General features: G+C 39.0%; 1 protein-coding gene across 1 annotated transcript in view; it reads right to left on the bottom strand.

Moving 5' to 3' along the window:
* The window catches only part of LOC121458995 (calcium-responsive transcription factor-like), a 28,813-nt gene extending 16,298 nt beyond the window's left edge, over positions 1 to 12,515 (bottom strand). Inside the window, exons 1-6 of the mRNA XM_041668455.1 lie at positions 12,437 to 12,515; positions 8,703 to 8,821; positions 7,313 to 7,519; positions 6,620 to 6,740; positions 5,464 to 5,593; positions 638 to 722 (exon numbers count right to left, since the gene is read on the bottom strand). Of these exons, the coding sequence (XP_041524389.1) occupies positions 638 to 722; positions 5,464 to 5,593; positions 6,620 to 6,740; positions 7,313 to 7,519; positions 8,703 to 8,777 (618 nt within the window). The 5' untranslated portion in view covers positions 8,778 to 8,821; positions 12,437 to 12,515. The remainder of the gene's footprint in view (positions 1 to 637; positions 723 to 5,463; positions 5,594 to 6,619; positions 6,741 to 7,312; positions 7,520 to 8,702; positions 8,822 to 12,436) is intronic.
* Between the last annotated feature and the right edge of the window lie 702 nt (positions 12,516 to 13,217).

Below are 13,217 nucleotides of genomic sequence, written 5' to 3'. Positions count from 1 at the left end.
ACAGACAGAATATTGTATACATACTAAAATTAAATAAATATTTAAAAATAAATAAAACAAACAAAATATTTTATAGTTGAAAGTCAACAAAATAGGTAAAATCCTTCAAAAGATAAAGTGAAGACAAGGTCAAAAGCAAATCTTGAGGAAGTTATAGTGAGACTATAAAAAGAAATAAATGAAAACGGAGAGAGAAAGAGGGAGGGAGGGAGGCAGGAGGTAATTCAAAGCAAAAGTAGAAAGGGATGATAACAAGGAAAGTCAGCCACAGAGAAGAAATGAGAGTAGAGCCAGAAGAGCTTTATATGACTGCCGCTTTTTTTCTTGTTCCAGTCTGTATTTCAGGGACAGGGCTTCATGTAGCCCAAGCTGGTCTCAAACTCATGTAGCCAAGGAACATTCTAAACTCTTGATTCTCCGGCCACCACCTCCCAAGTGCTGGGAGTACAGGCAGGCACCACACAATAGGCAAAACTCCCGCTTTACCAGAGCCTTTATCTTTAAAGAATGAAACAACAAGCGAGCTTAGATTAAGCATAAATGCATACAGAATATGACAGATAGCGACTTACTATTTGTATGCAAAAATGTTCAGTCAGGGATGAAATGTTGCCATAACCAGGTAAATGAAACCCACCTCACAACTCCTAAGACGGCAGGCCCATATAGGTGTGTTAGAAGAAAGTGGCTGCAGAGGAGACGGCAAAGATTCCTCGAGCAGTCTGGGAGAGAAGAGTAGATGTAAATACACAGTCATGCACACACAAAACATTTAACTGCTTTGTTTTTCTTTACTTCGTAATGTGTGTGTGATACTGTAATATATGGGCACACATGTGCATATACATGTGTGCGTATGTATATCAAAACCAGAGGTTGACATCAGATATTTTCCATAGTCACCCTTAACTTTTCAGGTTTTTTGTTTGTTTGTTTGTTTGTTTTGTTTTCAGACAGGGTCTCTCTGTGTAGCCCTGACTGTCCTGGAACTTGCTCTGTAGATCAGTATGGACTTGAACTCACAGAGATCCGCCTGCCTCTGCCTCCCAAGCGCTGGGATTAAAGGTGTGCGCCACCACCACACCATCTGGCTCACCTTGTTTAAGACTGGGTTTCTCACTAAACCTGGAGCTCACTAACTCTGCAAACTGGCTGGCTAGTGAACTCAAGGGCTCAGTCTTCCTTTGGGCCCACTTCCCAGAGGCCACAGACAAGAACTACTACACCTGGTTTTGAACACAGAACCTTGTACTTCGTGCCGAATGCTTTACTAACTAAGCCATCTCCCCACATCTTTAAAAAAATATTTTATGTATCTTCATAGTTAACCTGCATGTAAGTTAACACACCACCACATGTGACTGGGGTCAGAGTGGGCATTGTATCCCCTGGAACTGGAATTATGGGAACTGTAACCCACTGTATGAGTGATAGGAACCATACCCAGGTCCTCTACAAGAACAAGTACTCTTAAGCACAGAACCATCTCTCCAGCCTCTGACTCCTTTTTAAAAACAAACAAAAATTTCTGTACATGTATTTAATGCTAGATGTATTCCATGCCATTGATTTATGTTTTTCTGGTTTATTCTAGGAATCTCTTTTTTTTTCTATAAAACCTTTAGAAACAATTTCTTCCTTTTCACAAAGGATCATATCAACGACCTCTTAATTGCTGAGCAGTCTCTCCTGCCACAGTAACTTTTTTATTGATAATCTACATTATAGTTCCTGATGGGGCTAAAAGATAAAGCAATAAACTCTTCTTAGATATGGCCAGAGGTGACCTATGAAAATGTTCACCACTCTCTTTTTTTAATTTATTTATTAAAAATTTCCACCTCCTCCCATCCTCCCCCTCTCTCTCCAGTCCTAAGAGAAGTCAGGGTGCCCTGCGCTGTGGGAAGTCCAAGGCCCTCCTCCCTCCATCCAGGTCTAGGAAAGTGTGCATCCAAGCCACTCTCTTCATTCAGAAAACCGTACAGAATCGTGTCAATCAAGAGGCTCAGATCTTGAGTTCATTTTTAAAATACCCAGGGAACTGCCCAGATCATCAAGGACACACGTGCGTCTAAAACCGTGAAGTATTTGTAAAGTATTCCTTTAAAGAAGCAAGCCGGGCGGTGGTGGTGCACGCCTTTAATCCCAGCACTTGGGAGGCAGAGGCAGGCGGATCTCTGTGAGTTCGAGACCAGCCTGGTCTACAAAGCTAGTTCCAGGACAGGCTCCAAAGCCACAGAGAAACCCTGTCTCGAAAAACCAAAAAAAAAAAAAACCAAAAAAAAAAGCTATATTGGCAGAAGAGTGGTCGAGTTGGTGGTCATGCACAGGCAAAACAGTGGGGCTAGCCAGAGTCAAGAGCTGTAGGAATTCTGACAACTTCTAAGTCTATCTTACATCCCAATTATACATTCTAGATCTGGGGAAATAGCCATAGGATGAGTTCAGGGACCCACTGGTTCTACTGTGAGACAGACTTCACTAAAACTCCATTAATCAACTTGACCTCCAGAAGCCCCTCCTTTAACTGAAGGACTACAATGCTTCTTGGGATTTAATAGAATCAGTATCAATTCAGAACCAGTATCCAAAAGACCCTGGAAGGTCTAATTACTTCCACAGTGTACACTTAGCCTGGTTAAAAAAAAAAAAAAAAAAAAAACAGGGGAAGTCTCTCTGGGGAAATGTAGGAGAAAGGCTAATAGCAAAATTCTTAGGTATTTTAGCAAGGTCCTTTCCTAAGGGGAATCTGTCCTTCTTTTCATTCAAGGGGTTTTGTATCTGCAAACTTAATCATATCTAAAAACTGGTTTAGTGACTGAGATTCCTTCTTGCCACCATCCAATGTAGACTTTCATTAGTCTGAGAATATGTTTGCTTATACAGATCAAACAAAAACACAGTAGGCTTCTTATTTATTTCATTCCTGGAAACACCACGACTGTTTAGCTAGTACCAAAGGTCCACCCAAGTCATGCCACCACAAAGATCATCTTGCCTGTGCTGCGCATTATGGGTCAGGGCATGACTTTGTCTATATGCCCACTGCGATAACTATACTCACCTTAGCAAATGATAGAAGACAGGGTTTACTTTGACTTACAGTTCCAGAGAGAGAGAGTCCCTCATGGCAGAGAAGTCACACAGGAAGCAGAGAGAGACAGCAGGAAGTGGGGCAAGGTTCCAAACCCTCCACACCTGCCCCCAGTGACTACTTCTTCCTGCAAAGTCCTATGATCTCCACAGACAAGGACACTACTGGGGACCACTGTGTTAGAAAAGATGAACCATGGATGACCTTTCTCAAAGCATCATGTCCACCAAATACAGACTCATTTTTGTATTTTTGTAAAACAAATACTACAAGATTTTAAATCACAGATAACCACCAAACAGTAATAGTGTGTGACCGCAATACCCCATTCTCACTACTGGACAACTCAACTGCACAAAAAATGAATAAAGAAACACTGAAATTAAACATCATTACAGACCAAACTAACTGACGGGCCAGACTGACAGCTACAAAACATTCTGCCCAAACAAGGGAGGATACACGCTCTTCTCAACAACCCATGGAACTGTCTCTAAAATAGCTCATGCATTAAAACACAAAGCAAGTCTCAACAAATGTAGGAAAGTTGAAACAACATCCTGTATTCTTGCTGATTATGATGAATAAATCCAGAATTGTTATTATTATTATTCAATATTTTGGTTTTTGAAAAAAGAGTTTTCTCTGTGTAGCCCCGGCTATCCTAGAACTCCCTCTGTAGACGAGGCTGGCCTTGAACTCACAGAGATCCTCCTGCCTCTGCTTCCCAAGTGCTGGGATTAAAGGTATGGGCTACAACTGCCTGGCATAAAGCCAGAAATTAACAGCAATAGAAACTTCAAAAAATTTACAAACTCATGGAGATTAAGCAATACATTGTTGAATGATAACTGGGTCATTGAAGAAATCAAGAAGGAAAAAATTCCTAGACATGATGAAAAAAAACAAAAATATAAACAAATGGTTCACATGTTTTCTTTCTTTCTTTCTTTTTTGTTTTGGTTTGGTTTGGTTTTTGTTTTGTTCTGTTTTTTTGAGACAGGGTTTTTCTGTAGCTTTGGAGCCAGCCTAGGCTGGTTCTAACTCACAGAGATCCACCTGCCTCTCCCTCCCAAATGCTGGGATTAAAGGTGTGCACAACCACCACCCAGCCAAAATATTTTCATAGAACAATTAAAGCAATATAAACACGTAAAACGATACTTCAAGGGAGGGGCTGGAGAAGTGGTTCAGCGGTTAAGGGCTCTGACTGTTCTTCCAGGGGACCCAGATTCTATTCCCAGTACCCACATGGCAGCTCACAACTGTCTATAACTCCTGTTCCAGGGGATCCAACACCCCTCACAGACATACATGTAGGCAAAACACCAATTCACATAAAATAAATTTAAAAACAACTGTAACTCCAGTCCCAGGGACCTAATGCCCTCTTCTGGCCTCCAAGGGCACTGCACATATGGTGCATAGACATACAGGCTAAATACCCATACACATAGAATTAAAATAAATTCCAAAAACAAGAAGTTTTGCAAACGGAAGGAAGAAAATTAATAGGGATATTATCAATATTTTCCTAGAATCATCATGAAAAATGTTATTTTTAGGAAAAAAGATAAAACCAAGTAGATTTTAGCAAAAGACAGGCTATGTTTTTGTAACTGTGTGGAAAATATTTGCCTAGCATGCCCAAGAAAGACCCTGTGCTCAATTTCCAGAACTAACATACACACACACACACACACACACACACACACAATGCTAATAAAAAAAATTGCAGCCGGGCGGTGGTGGCGCACACCTTTAATCCCAGCACTTGGGAGGCAGAGGCATTCGGATCTCTGTGAGTTCAAGGCCAGCCTGGTCTATAAGAGCTAGTTCCAGGACAGGCTCCAAAAAACTACAGAGAAACCCTGTCTTGAAAAAAATCAAAAAAAAAATTGCACTTTACCATATAGGAATTATATCTATATAAACGCTGTTAAACCATTTAAAAATCTTAGGAACTAGAATGAATGTCTTTATTCTGAAATGTACTATTGGCATTTAACATTTCTCAAAAAAAAAAAAAAAAACAGGAATATGTCCTTGCCAAGATGCACTAAAATAAAGGGAGACACATGTGGTGAACGCTTCCTCTCTGTGAACTAAAGGGAGACACATGTGATGAACGTGTCCTCTCTGTGAACTAAAGGGAGACACATGTGATGAACGTGTCCTCTCTGTGAACTAAAGGGAGACACATGTGGTGAACGTGTCCTCTCTGTGAACTAAAGGGAGACACATGTGGTGAATGCCTCCTCTCTGTGAACTTCTGATGTTTTCTATTGTCTGCCAGCTTTAGATATGATCACTTAAAAACAGACTTCCATCGTGACCCCAAAGACAAGCTCCTCTTTCCCATGATTCACCTGGTCCCTGACTTTCTGGGTAGCACAAGGGATGCTTGTGAATGAAGAATACAGTTACTGGCACTGGCTTCTAGAGTATCTGCTCTTACAGTTGGTAAGCTTCTGTCAATGGGTTTCTCTTCAGAGGCATCTTAACAACAAAAATAAGAAACATCAGTATCTTGAATAACATTATGACGATTACTTAACTAAAATTAAATCACTTAAATAGGAAAAAGAAGACTTGTTCTGAAGTTAAAAAAACTTTAAATAATTTATTGAGACTGTCACTGATAAACTTAATTACTTTTAAATTGCATTTTATTTAAAATTTTAAAATGCAATTTAAATTGCATGGCTATGAAATTTTGTAGTTAACTTTTTATACTTATATTTAAGTTATGATTTTGAAATAGCCAAAATAATTGTTATATTAAAGAGTTTCACATGTAATACAAAAACAAAAACTTACTTATACATTGTGTTTATAATGTTCCTGTAAATCATGTTTTTGTTTTAACTTTTAATGACTATTAATAAAGACAACAAATCATAAAGTCAAAAAGAACTATGTATAAAAGAGCAACAAAATAGTGTAGCAATGACGTTAAAAAGAGATTCAACTATATTGCAAAGGGAAAGAAAAAATTAATAGGGATACTATCAAACGGGCAAAAAAAATGGGTGAATGGAAGCCTGATTCTCTTCTTAATGTGAAACAAAGGAATGGGGGAGGAGGAGAAGAGTCAAATAACACACTAAAAAAAAGAATGGGTCACAAAGCTAGCAAAAAATCAATAAAATACAAATATAAAAATCTCCTGTCGCTAGGTACTATATTTGTGCTATTGTTGCAATTTCATTGTTGTTTCTATAATTAAGAAGAATTTATCTTATGCTCACTGGTTATTTGGGAGGAAGCAAGAGTCAACCAGCTTCACAGAATTCCAAAATCAAATAGACAGTTAACCTAGACAGGAGTTCAAAAATGAACTTAAGATTTATTAGGGCTAAACTAAAAATAAAAATAAATAAAAAAAATGTTTTCTAATTACTTAATTCACAATGTTACCTAAAGAGATGAACTTTAATATGGATGTCCATAGGAAATTTTCTAGACTATCACCCTAATCTTTAAAGCACGGTCAATGCCTGCTCCCATCCCATACTGACTCACCTTGGGGACGAGTCGCGTCCACCAGCGGCTCCCGAGGTATGGTCACCTGCGCCATTCCTGTCTGGGTAGGTGGGATTACATGAAGCACCTGTTTATTTTCTGAAGGGCTGGTAGTGATCGTCTTGGAGACATTAAAGAAACGATATGCCATTCTGATTTACCAGGGCTACTAGGTTACTGAAGCGGACACCTACTTCTAGGATGGCCTTATTACTTCACTCCACAGACACAGCACTGAGTCTGCCAATTTCTCCAAAGGTCCCATAGTGGACAAGTGTTGAAGCTAAGATTCAAATCAATCAGTTTCACTATCGCCTATGGTCTTAAGCACCTATGGTCTTAATCATGATAGCACATGCATGAAGTTTAATAACACAGAGAGGGCAAAGACAGGTTAGGCTATACAAAATCTTGTCCCCAAAAACAAAAAGTAACTTACAAGCAAACTTGAGTATCTAAGCACTAGCTATAGACCACACCAGTGTGCCTGACATGAGAGGAAGGACTGCTTTAAATACTATTTGTAGTCTTTGCACTCCTAAAAGCAAAAATACCCATATTTAAAAAAAGTCATAGAAAGAATATTTTCAATATAAAGTATAAGCTAGTAGTATCAAGAAACTAAGGTCATTTAGTATGATTAATAGATATTATTAAATACCATAACACTCATTAGCTATAAAATATACTCACCATTTGTGAGTGGAGGTCATATTGAAGAGGCTGCCCATTTGGGTCTAAAAGATGGAACTGCTCTGCACAAAGGGCCTGTGTATCAGTCAGTGTCTCTGGAAGATCCTGTGATGTGAGGGGATCATCTGTTTCAGCAGTAACAGGCAAAATGGTGGGGGGCTCATTCTGTCCAAAGGAAGGATCCCCAGAGTCCATACAGGTTATATGCTTTTGAAAAGTCAAAAAATAAATTTTTAATTAAAAAATGACAATGCCTTTGAAAAATATACCATATTCTTACAAAGGTTTTCTTGTTGTCATTGTTGTTTTGTTTTGTTTTTGATTTTTTGAGACAGGCTTTCTCTGTGTAACCACCCTGGCCATGGAACTTGCTCTGTGGACCAGGCTGGCCTCAAACTCACAGTGTCTCTGCCTCCCTAGTGCTGGGTTTAAAGGAGTGTGCCACCACTACTTGGTCTATTTTTACAGTTTTTAAAAAGACTGATAATAAACATAGAAGGACATTTATATTTCAGTTCATTATTCATTTTACTACAAGAGTTTTTATTTTGTTTTGTTTTTAGACAGGGTCTCGCTATATAATCCTGGCTCTTCTGGAGATATGTAGACCGTGTGTGGCCTCAAACCCTCCTGAGTGCTGATATTAAAGATGTGCACTGCTATGCCTGCAGAGTTTGGGTATTCTTAGTGATGGGTATTGAACACAGGACCTTCTACATGCTAGGCAACAATTTACCACTGAGCTACATTGCAGCCCAAAGTATTTCTTAAGGTTCTCAACCTTCCCCAAATCTGCGGCCCTTTAATACCATTCCTCATGTTATGGTGAACCCCAACCATAAAATTAGTTTCATTGCTACATCATAACTGTAATTTAGCTATTTTTATGAATCATAAATATCTGTGGTTTTGGATGGTCTTAGGTGACCCCTATCAAAAGGGTCACTCAATTCCAAACAGGGCTATGACCCTCAGGTTGAGAACCACTGTCTTGAGTGAAAGCATTGACTTCCACATGTTTTAACTTTTTATTTTCCCAGGGATGCATATGGAAATGATTAAATATAATTCAATATTTATAGAGAGAGTACAAAAATTTTATGGTTATATCTAAGCATTATTTAAAAATTCTATATTAAAAATTAAATATATGAGAGATATGTATCAAAACTTTTTTGAAACAGAGTCTCAAATACGCACCCCAGGCCTGACCTTCAACTCTTGGCCCTGAGCTGTGCCTCTTGGATGCCTGGAAAACAAGTGTGTACCACCATCCTTGGTGTATTAAAAATCTTGTATCACTGAGTAAAAGACTATTTTCAAGCATGAAAAGTTGTTAAATGCATGGTGTTCTTCGTAAGACCAGAAACCCTTGCAGTTGAATCCCTACCTCGGATTCCTGAGCTCCTCTTTCGGACTCTTTCCCATCGCTACAGCTGGCTCCTAACAAACGCTGCTGTTCCATGCTGGCTTCATATTCAGTCTCATTTTTCTCCTATTAGTTAACAGCTGAAAGGGTAAACATCTGGTCATCAACTGTAGTACTAACATTTTGATGGGGGTGTTAATCCCAAATAAATATTTCGTCTTCCATAACCATGGTACCTTACACAATATAGGCAAAATAATTTCCATTCTATAGATAGGAAATTACTGTTTTTATTAATTAACTTGCCAAGGCACCATAATATATTTAAGGCAAATAAAAATGTTAGGATTACATAGTTCCCTCATTCTGTTCTTAATTACACTCTATATTGGCTCATTAAAACTGAATTTGTGATATAAAGTTATGTCACATTCAAAGTCTGAGAGAAAGGAGTACAGTCAGACAGAGTTACACATAAAACAAGGTCGGCCTGGAGATGGCAATGAAAGCACTCATAAATGGCTTTGTGTCGCTATACAACTGCTATTATTTTGAAATTTCCCTTAGTAACTTACAAAAACTAGATAGAATCTGGAGCCAAACTGGCAAAGCCATTATCACAAAGCAAGACTTCATCATACCACCTCACATCAAGTCATCAAACATGAAAACAAGAAAAAACAAAACCCCAAGCAAACTTGATTTACAGATATACTTAGAACTCCATTCCAGCCAGAAATTGTGGTGTAAAACTATAATCTCAGTATTTGTGAAGCTGAGACAGATAGGTCCATGATCAGCCTCAAGTACATAATTAATTCAAGGCCACATTCAGTTATATGTGACCCTGTACCAAAAATGAAAACAACAAACAATAAAAACCAATACTACTCCGAATGATTAGAGATCCAGATCTTCAAGTACTGGCCATCAGTCAGCATGAACATCAGAGTCTTAGGTCACAAGTACTGGCCGTGAGTCGGCATGAACATCAGAGTCTTAGGTCACAGGTACTGGCCGTGAGTCGGCATGAACATCAGAGTCTTAGGTCACAGGTACTGGCCGTGAGTCGGCATGAACATCAGAGTCTTAGGTCACAGGTACTGGCTGTGAGTCGGCATGAACATCAGAGTCTTAGGTCACAGGTACTGGCCGTGAGTCGGCATGAACATCAGAGTCTTAGGTCACAGGTACTGGCTGTGAGTCGGCATGAACATCAGAGTCTTAGGTCACAAGTACTGGCCATGAGTTGGCATGAACATCAGAGTCTTAGGTCACAGGTACTGGCTGTGAGTCGGCATGAACATCAGAGTCTTAGGTCACAGGTACTGGCTGTGAGTCGGCACAAACATCAGAGTCTTAGGCCACAGGTGCAACCGAATAAAACTGCAATGTTGGGGCTCTCAGAATTTCAGTATAGACAAGTTCAAAAGAGCTATCGTATCTCACAGTGACTACAATGTTGGATACCTGAAAGCTGTTGAGAGTAGATCTTAATTAAGCATTCTCTCCTTTATTTCATGAGCATGGGTGTTTTGCCTGCATGTATGTCTTATGAGGGTGCTGGAACTGGAGTTATAAGTTGTGAGCTGCCATGTAAGTGCTAAGAACTGAATCTGGGTCCTCTGGAAGAGCAGCCAGAGCTCGCAACTGCTGATTCATCTCTCTGGCCCCTTAAATATCCCTAAAACGAAAAGACTGATAAGGACTGGAGAGATGGCTGCTCTCCCAGAGGACCTGATTTTGACTCCCAGCACCCACAGTGGGTGGCCCACAACCATCTATAACACAAGCTCCAAGAAATCTGATGCCTTTGGTCTCTAAGGGTTCCTGACACAAATATATGGTTGTTTTACACACACACACACACACACACACACACACACACACACATATATATATAGAGAGAGAGAGAGCATTAAAAATGAAATTAATTTAAAAAAGATATACCATTCTTTTGTGTTTTTTTTTTCTTTTTTCTTTTTTGAGACAGGGTTTCTCTGTATAGCCTTGGCTGTCTTGGAACTTGCTTTGCAATCCAGGCTGGCCTCAAACTCACCTGCCTCTACCTCCCGAATGCTGGGATTAAAGGCATGCACCACCACCGCCCAGCCAAGATATACCATTAACAAAAAAACCAAACTGGTAATTGGGATGAGGCATGGCTCAGTGAGTGGTAGAGCACTTGCTTAGCATGCATAAAGTTCTTGGAACAGTCTTCAGAATATCTCCTCTCTCTCTCTCTCTCTCTCTCTCTCTTTCTCTCTCCCCCCCCATCTGTCTCACACACACACAGAGAGAGAGAGAGAGAGAGAGAGAGAGAGAGAGAATAAAAGTCATGAAAATGTTCATTCATTTGATTTAACCACACCATGTATACATATCAAATATGTTCCCCTTTATAAATAAATACAATTTTTGTCAATGAATAAAAATCTTTGAAAAAGGAAACAGTAAGTATCTAAGGAATAAAGTTAAAAATGGTAAACATAGAAGAAATATATATTAAACTCATACTAAATATTATTAAAATAAACAGTGAAGACAATAACAAATCAATATTACAAGTAGTTCTCTAGGGAAAGAAAACACTTATCAAGAAAGAGTGAGAGAAACCAGACATGGTGGTGCACGTCTTTAATCGCAGCACTCAAGAGGTAGAGGTGGAGGCAGGTGATCTCTATGGTTAGGAGCACTTGGCTCTTACTTCAGTTCCCAGTACCCACATGGCAGCTCACAAACTGTAGCTCCAGTTCCAGGTGATGCAACGCCCTCTTCTGACCTCCATAGGCACCAAGCATGACCATAATATACATGTATAGATGTAGCCAAAACACCCATATACATATAATTGAAAAATAAGCATTTTTTTTGCCAGGTGGTGATGGTGTACACCTTTAATCCCAGCACTAGGGAGGCAAGAAAGGCAGATTTTTGTGAGTTTGAGACCAACCTGACTTACAAATAAAGTTCCAGGACAGTCAGATCTGTTATATTGAGGAACTCTGCCTCGAAAAAGCAAATTAATTAATTAATAATTATTTTTTAAAGAATAGGGAAAAAACACAAATCAAATTAATATCAGGAATAAAAAAGGGACTACCTAAAGTCGACATTAAGGCAAAGATATGATGGGAAGTTCCTAGAAAAAAAGAAAACTTACCAAAATAAATTCTAGAACTATAAAGGTTGAACAGTCCTATACATGTTTAAAAACGTTGGAAGTGAAAAATCTTCCCACAAAATGAGTATCAAGGCAAGACATTATATAAGGACATTTTTAGAAACCAAGCAACTATAATCTTGCATCAGCTCTTCGAGACTAAAGAGGGACTGCTCCTAATTCCTTCTATAAGGAAAGAGCACAAAGGAAGAAAATTTAAAACTAATTTCAATTTTATATTAATCATGTTTCCTAGTTTTTGTTATGACCCTTCAGCATCTTTGGAATCTCACTGACCAGGGAAGGACTAGAGATATAAAAGATGCTCTGGCAAAACTAATCTCCCTATGCAAACAAGTCCAAATACTAGGCTCCCACAGCTAGCTTCATTATAGGCTCTCTGACCCTCTGGGACAGCACACCCAGCTTTAACTTCCCTAAGACCAATACAATACAATACAATAAGTTTGTTCAAACTTCCTGATCTCAAGCCAGCTTAGTCTGCTTAGGCTTCTCTGCCCATTTTTTCTCTCAAAAACCACAAGCAAGGTTCTTCTGCAGTCTTCTGCACCCACGTGTTCCTGCCACCAACCTCGGGGTCACACTGTGTGGTTCTCTGGGGTACAGCATGCCCACTCCTTTTGAGAACTGTGAATAACAGATTATCTTCTCTTTGTCTGTTGGTCTCACCATACCTAAATGAAAAGTAAACCATAATTATGCATATGAATGGAAAACACCCAAATATAATCACAGTGAACAAACTCTGCTCTGATTGGGCTTAGGAGATAGCTGGTAAAGGTGCTTGCTGCCAAGCCTCGTGGTTCATATTTGAGTCCTGGAACCCAGATGGTGGAAGGAGAGAGCCAAGTCCTGCAAGTTGTTCTCTGGCTTCCACATGTGCACAGTAGTGTGTGCTTGAATAAGCACAAGCATGCACATGTGTGCACATACATGCATGATCACACTAAATAAGTCAGTAAATAAATAAAAAATTTAAATATTAAAATCTCTAAAATTGGGCTGAAAAAAAAACAGCTAAACAATTAAGAGCACTTAGCTGATTCCTTGGAACCATTTTCAACTTAGAGTTTCTAGTGCCCACAGTAACAGTTTCTGGTGACCACAGATAGAACAGATATTCTTATTCCAGCTTCTGCATATTGATAAAACAGGCTGATATCTCCCTTCATCCATCTAAAACTCTTCCTTATACCTATTAGGTTTCAAAGGACTCAAAGAGTGTTCTTTAATCTTTAAGCAATAGACACTCATTTTTCAATGATTTTTAACTTCAGACAAATAATATCGATAAACAAATAATCTTTCTCCTTTTCATGTATCTCTGCCAGCATTTGTTTGACTTTAACCAT

Source organism: Microtus oregoni, unplaced genomic scaffold, assembly GCF_018167655.1.
Source record: "Microtus oregoni isolate MIOR12 unplaced genomic scaffold, Mior012 000018F_ref0000195, whole genome shotgun sequence".
In the NCBI taxonomy this organism is placed as follows: Eukaryota; Metazoa; Chordata; class Mammalia; order Rodentia; family Cricetidae; genus Microtus; species Microtus oregoni.
The sequence above is the reverse complement of the archived record's forward strand: the minus strand, read 5'-3'. Positions and strand labels throughout refer to the sequence as shown.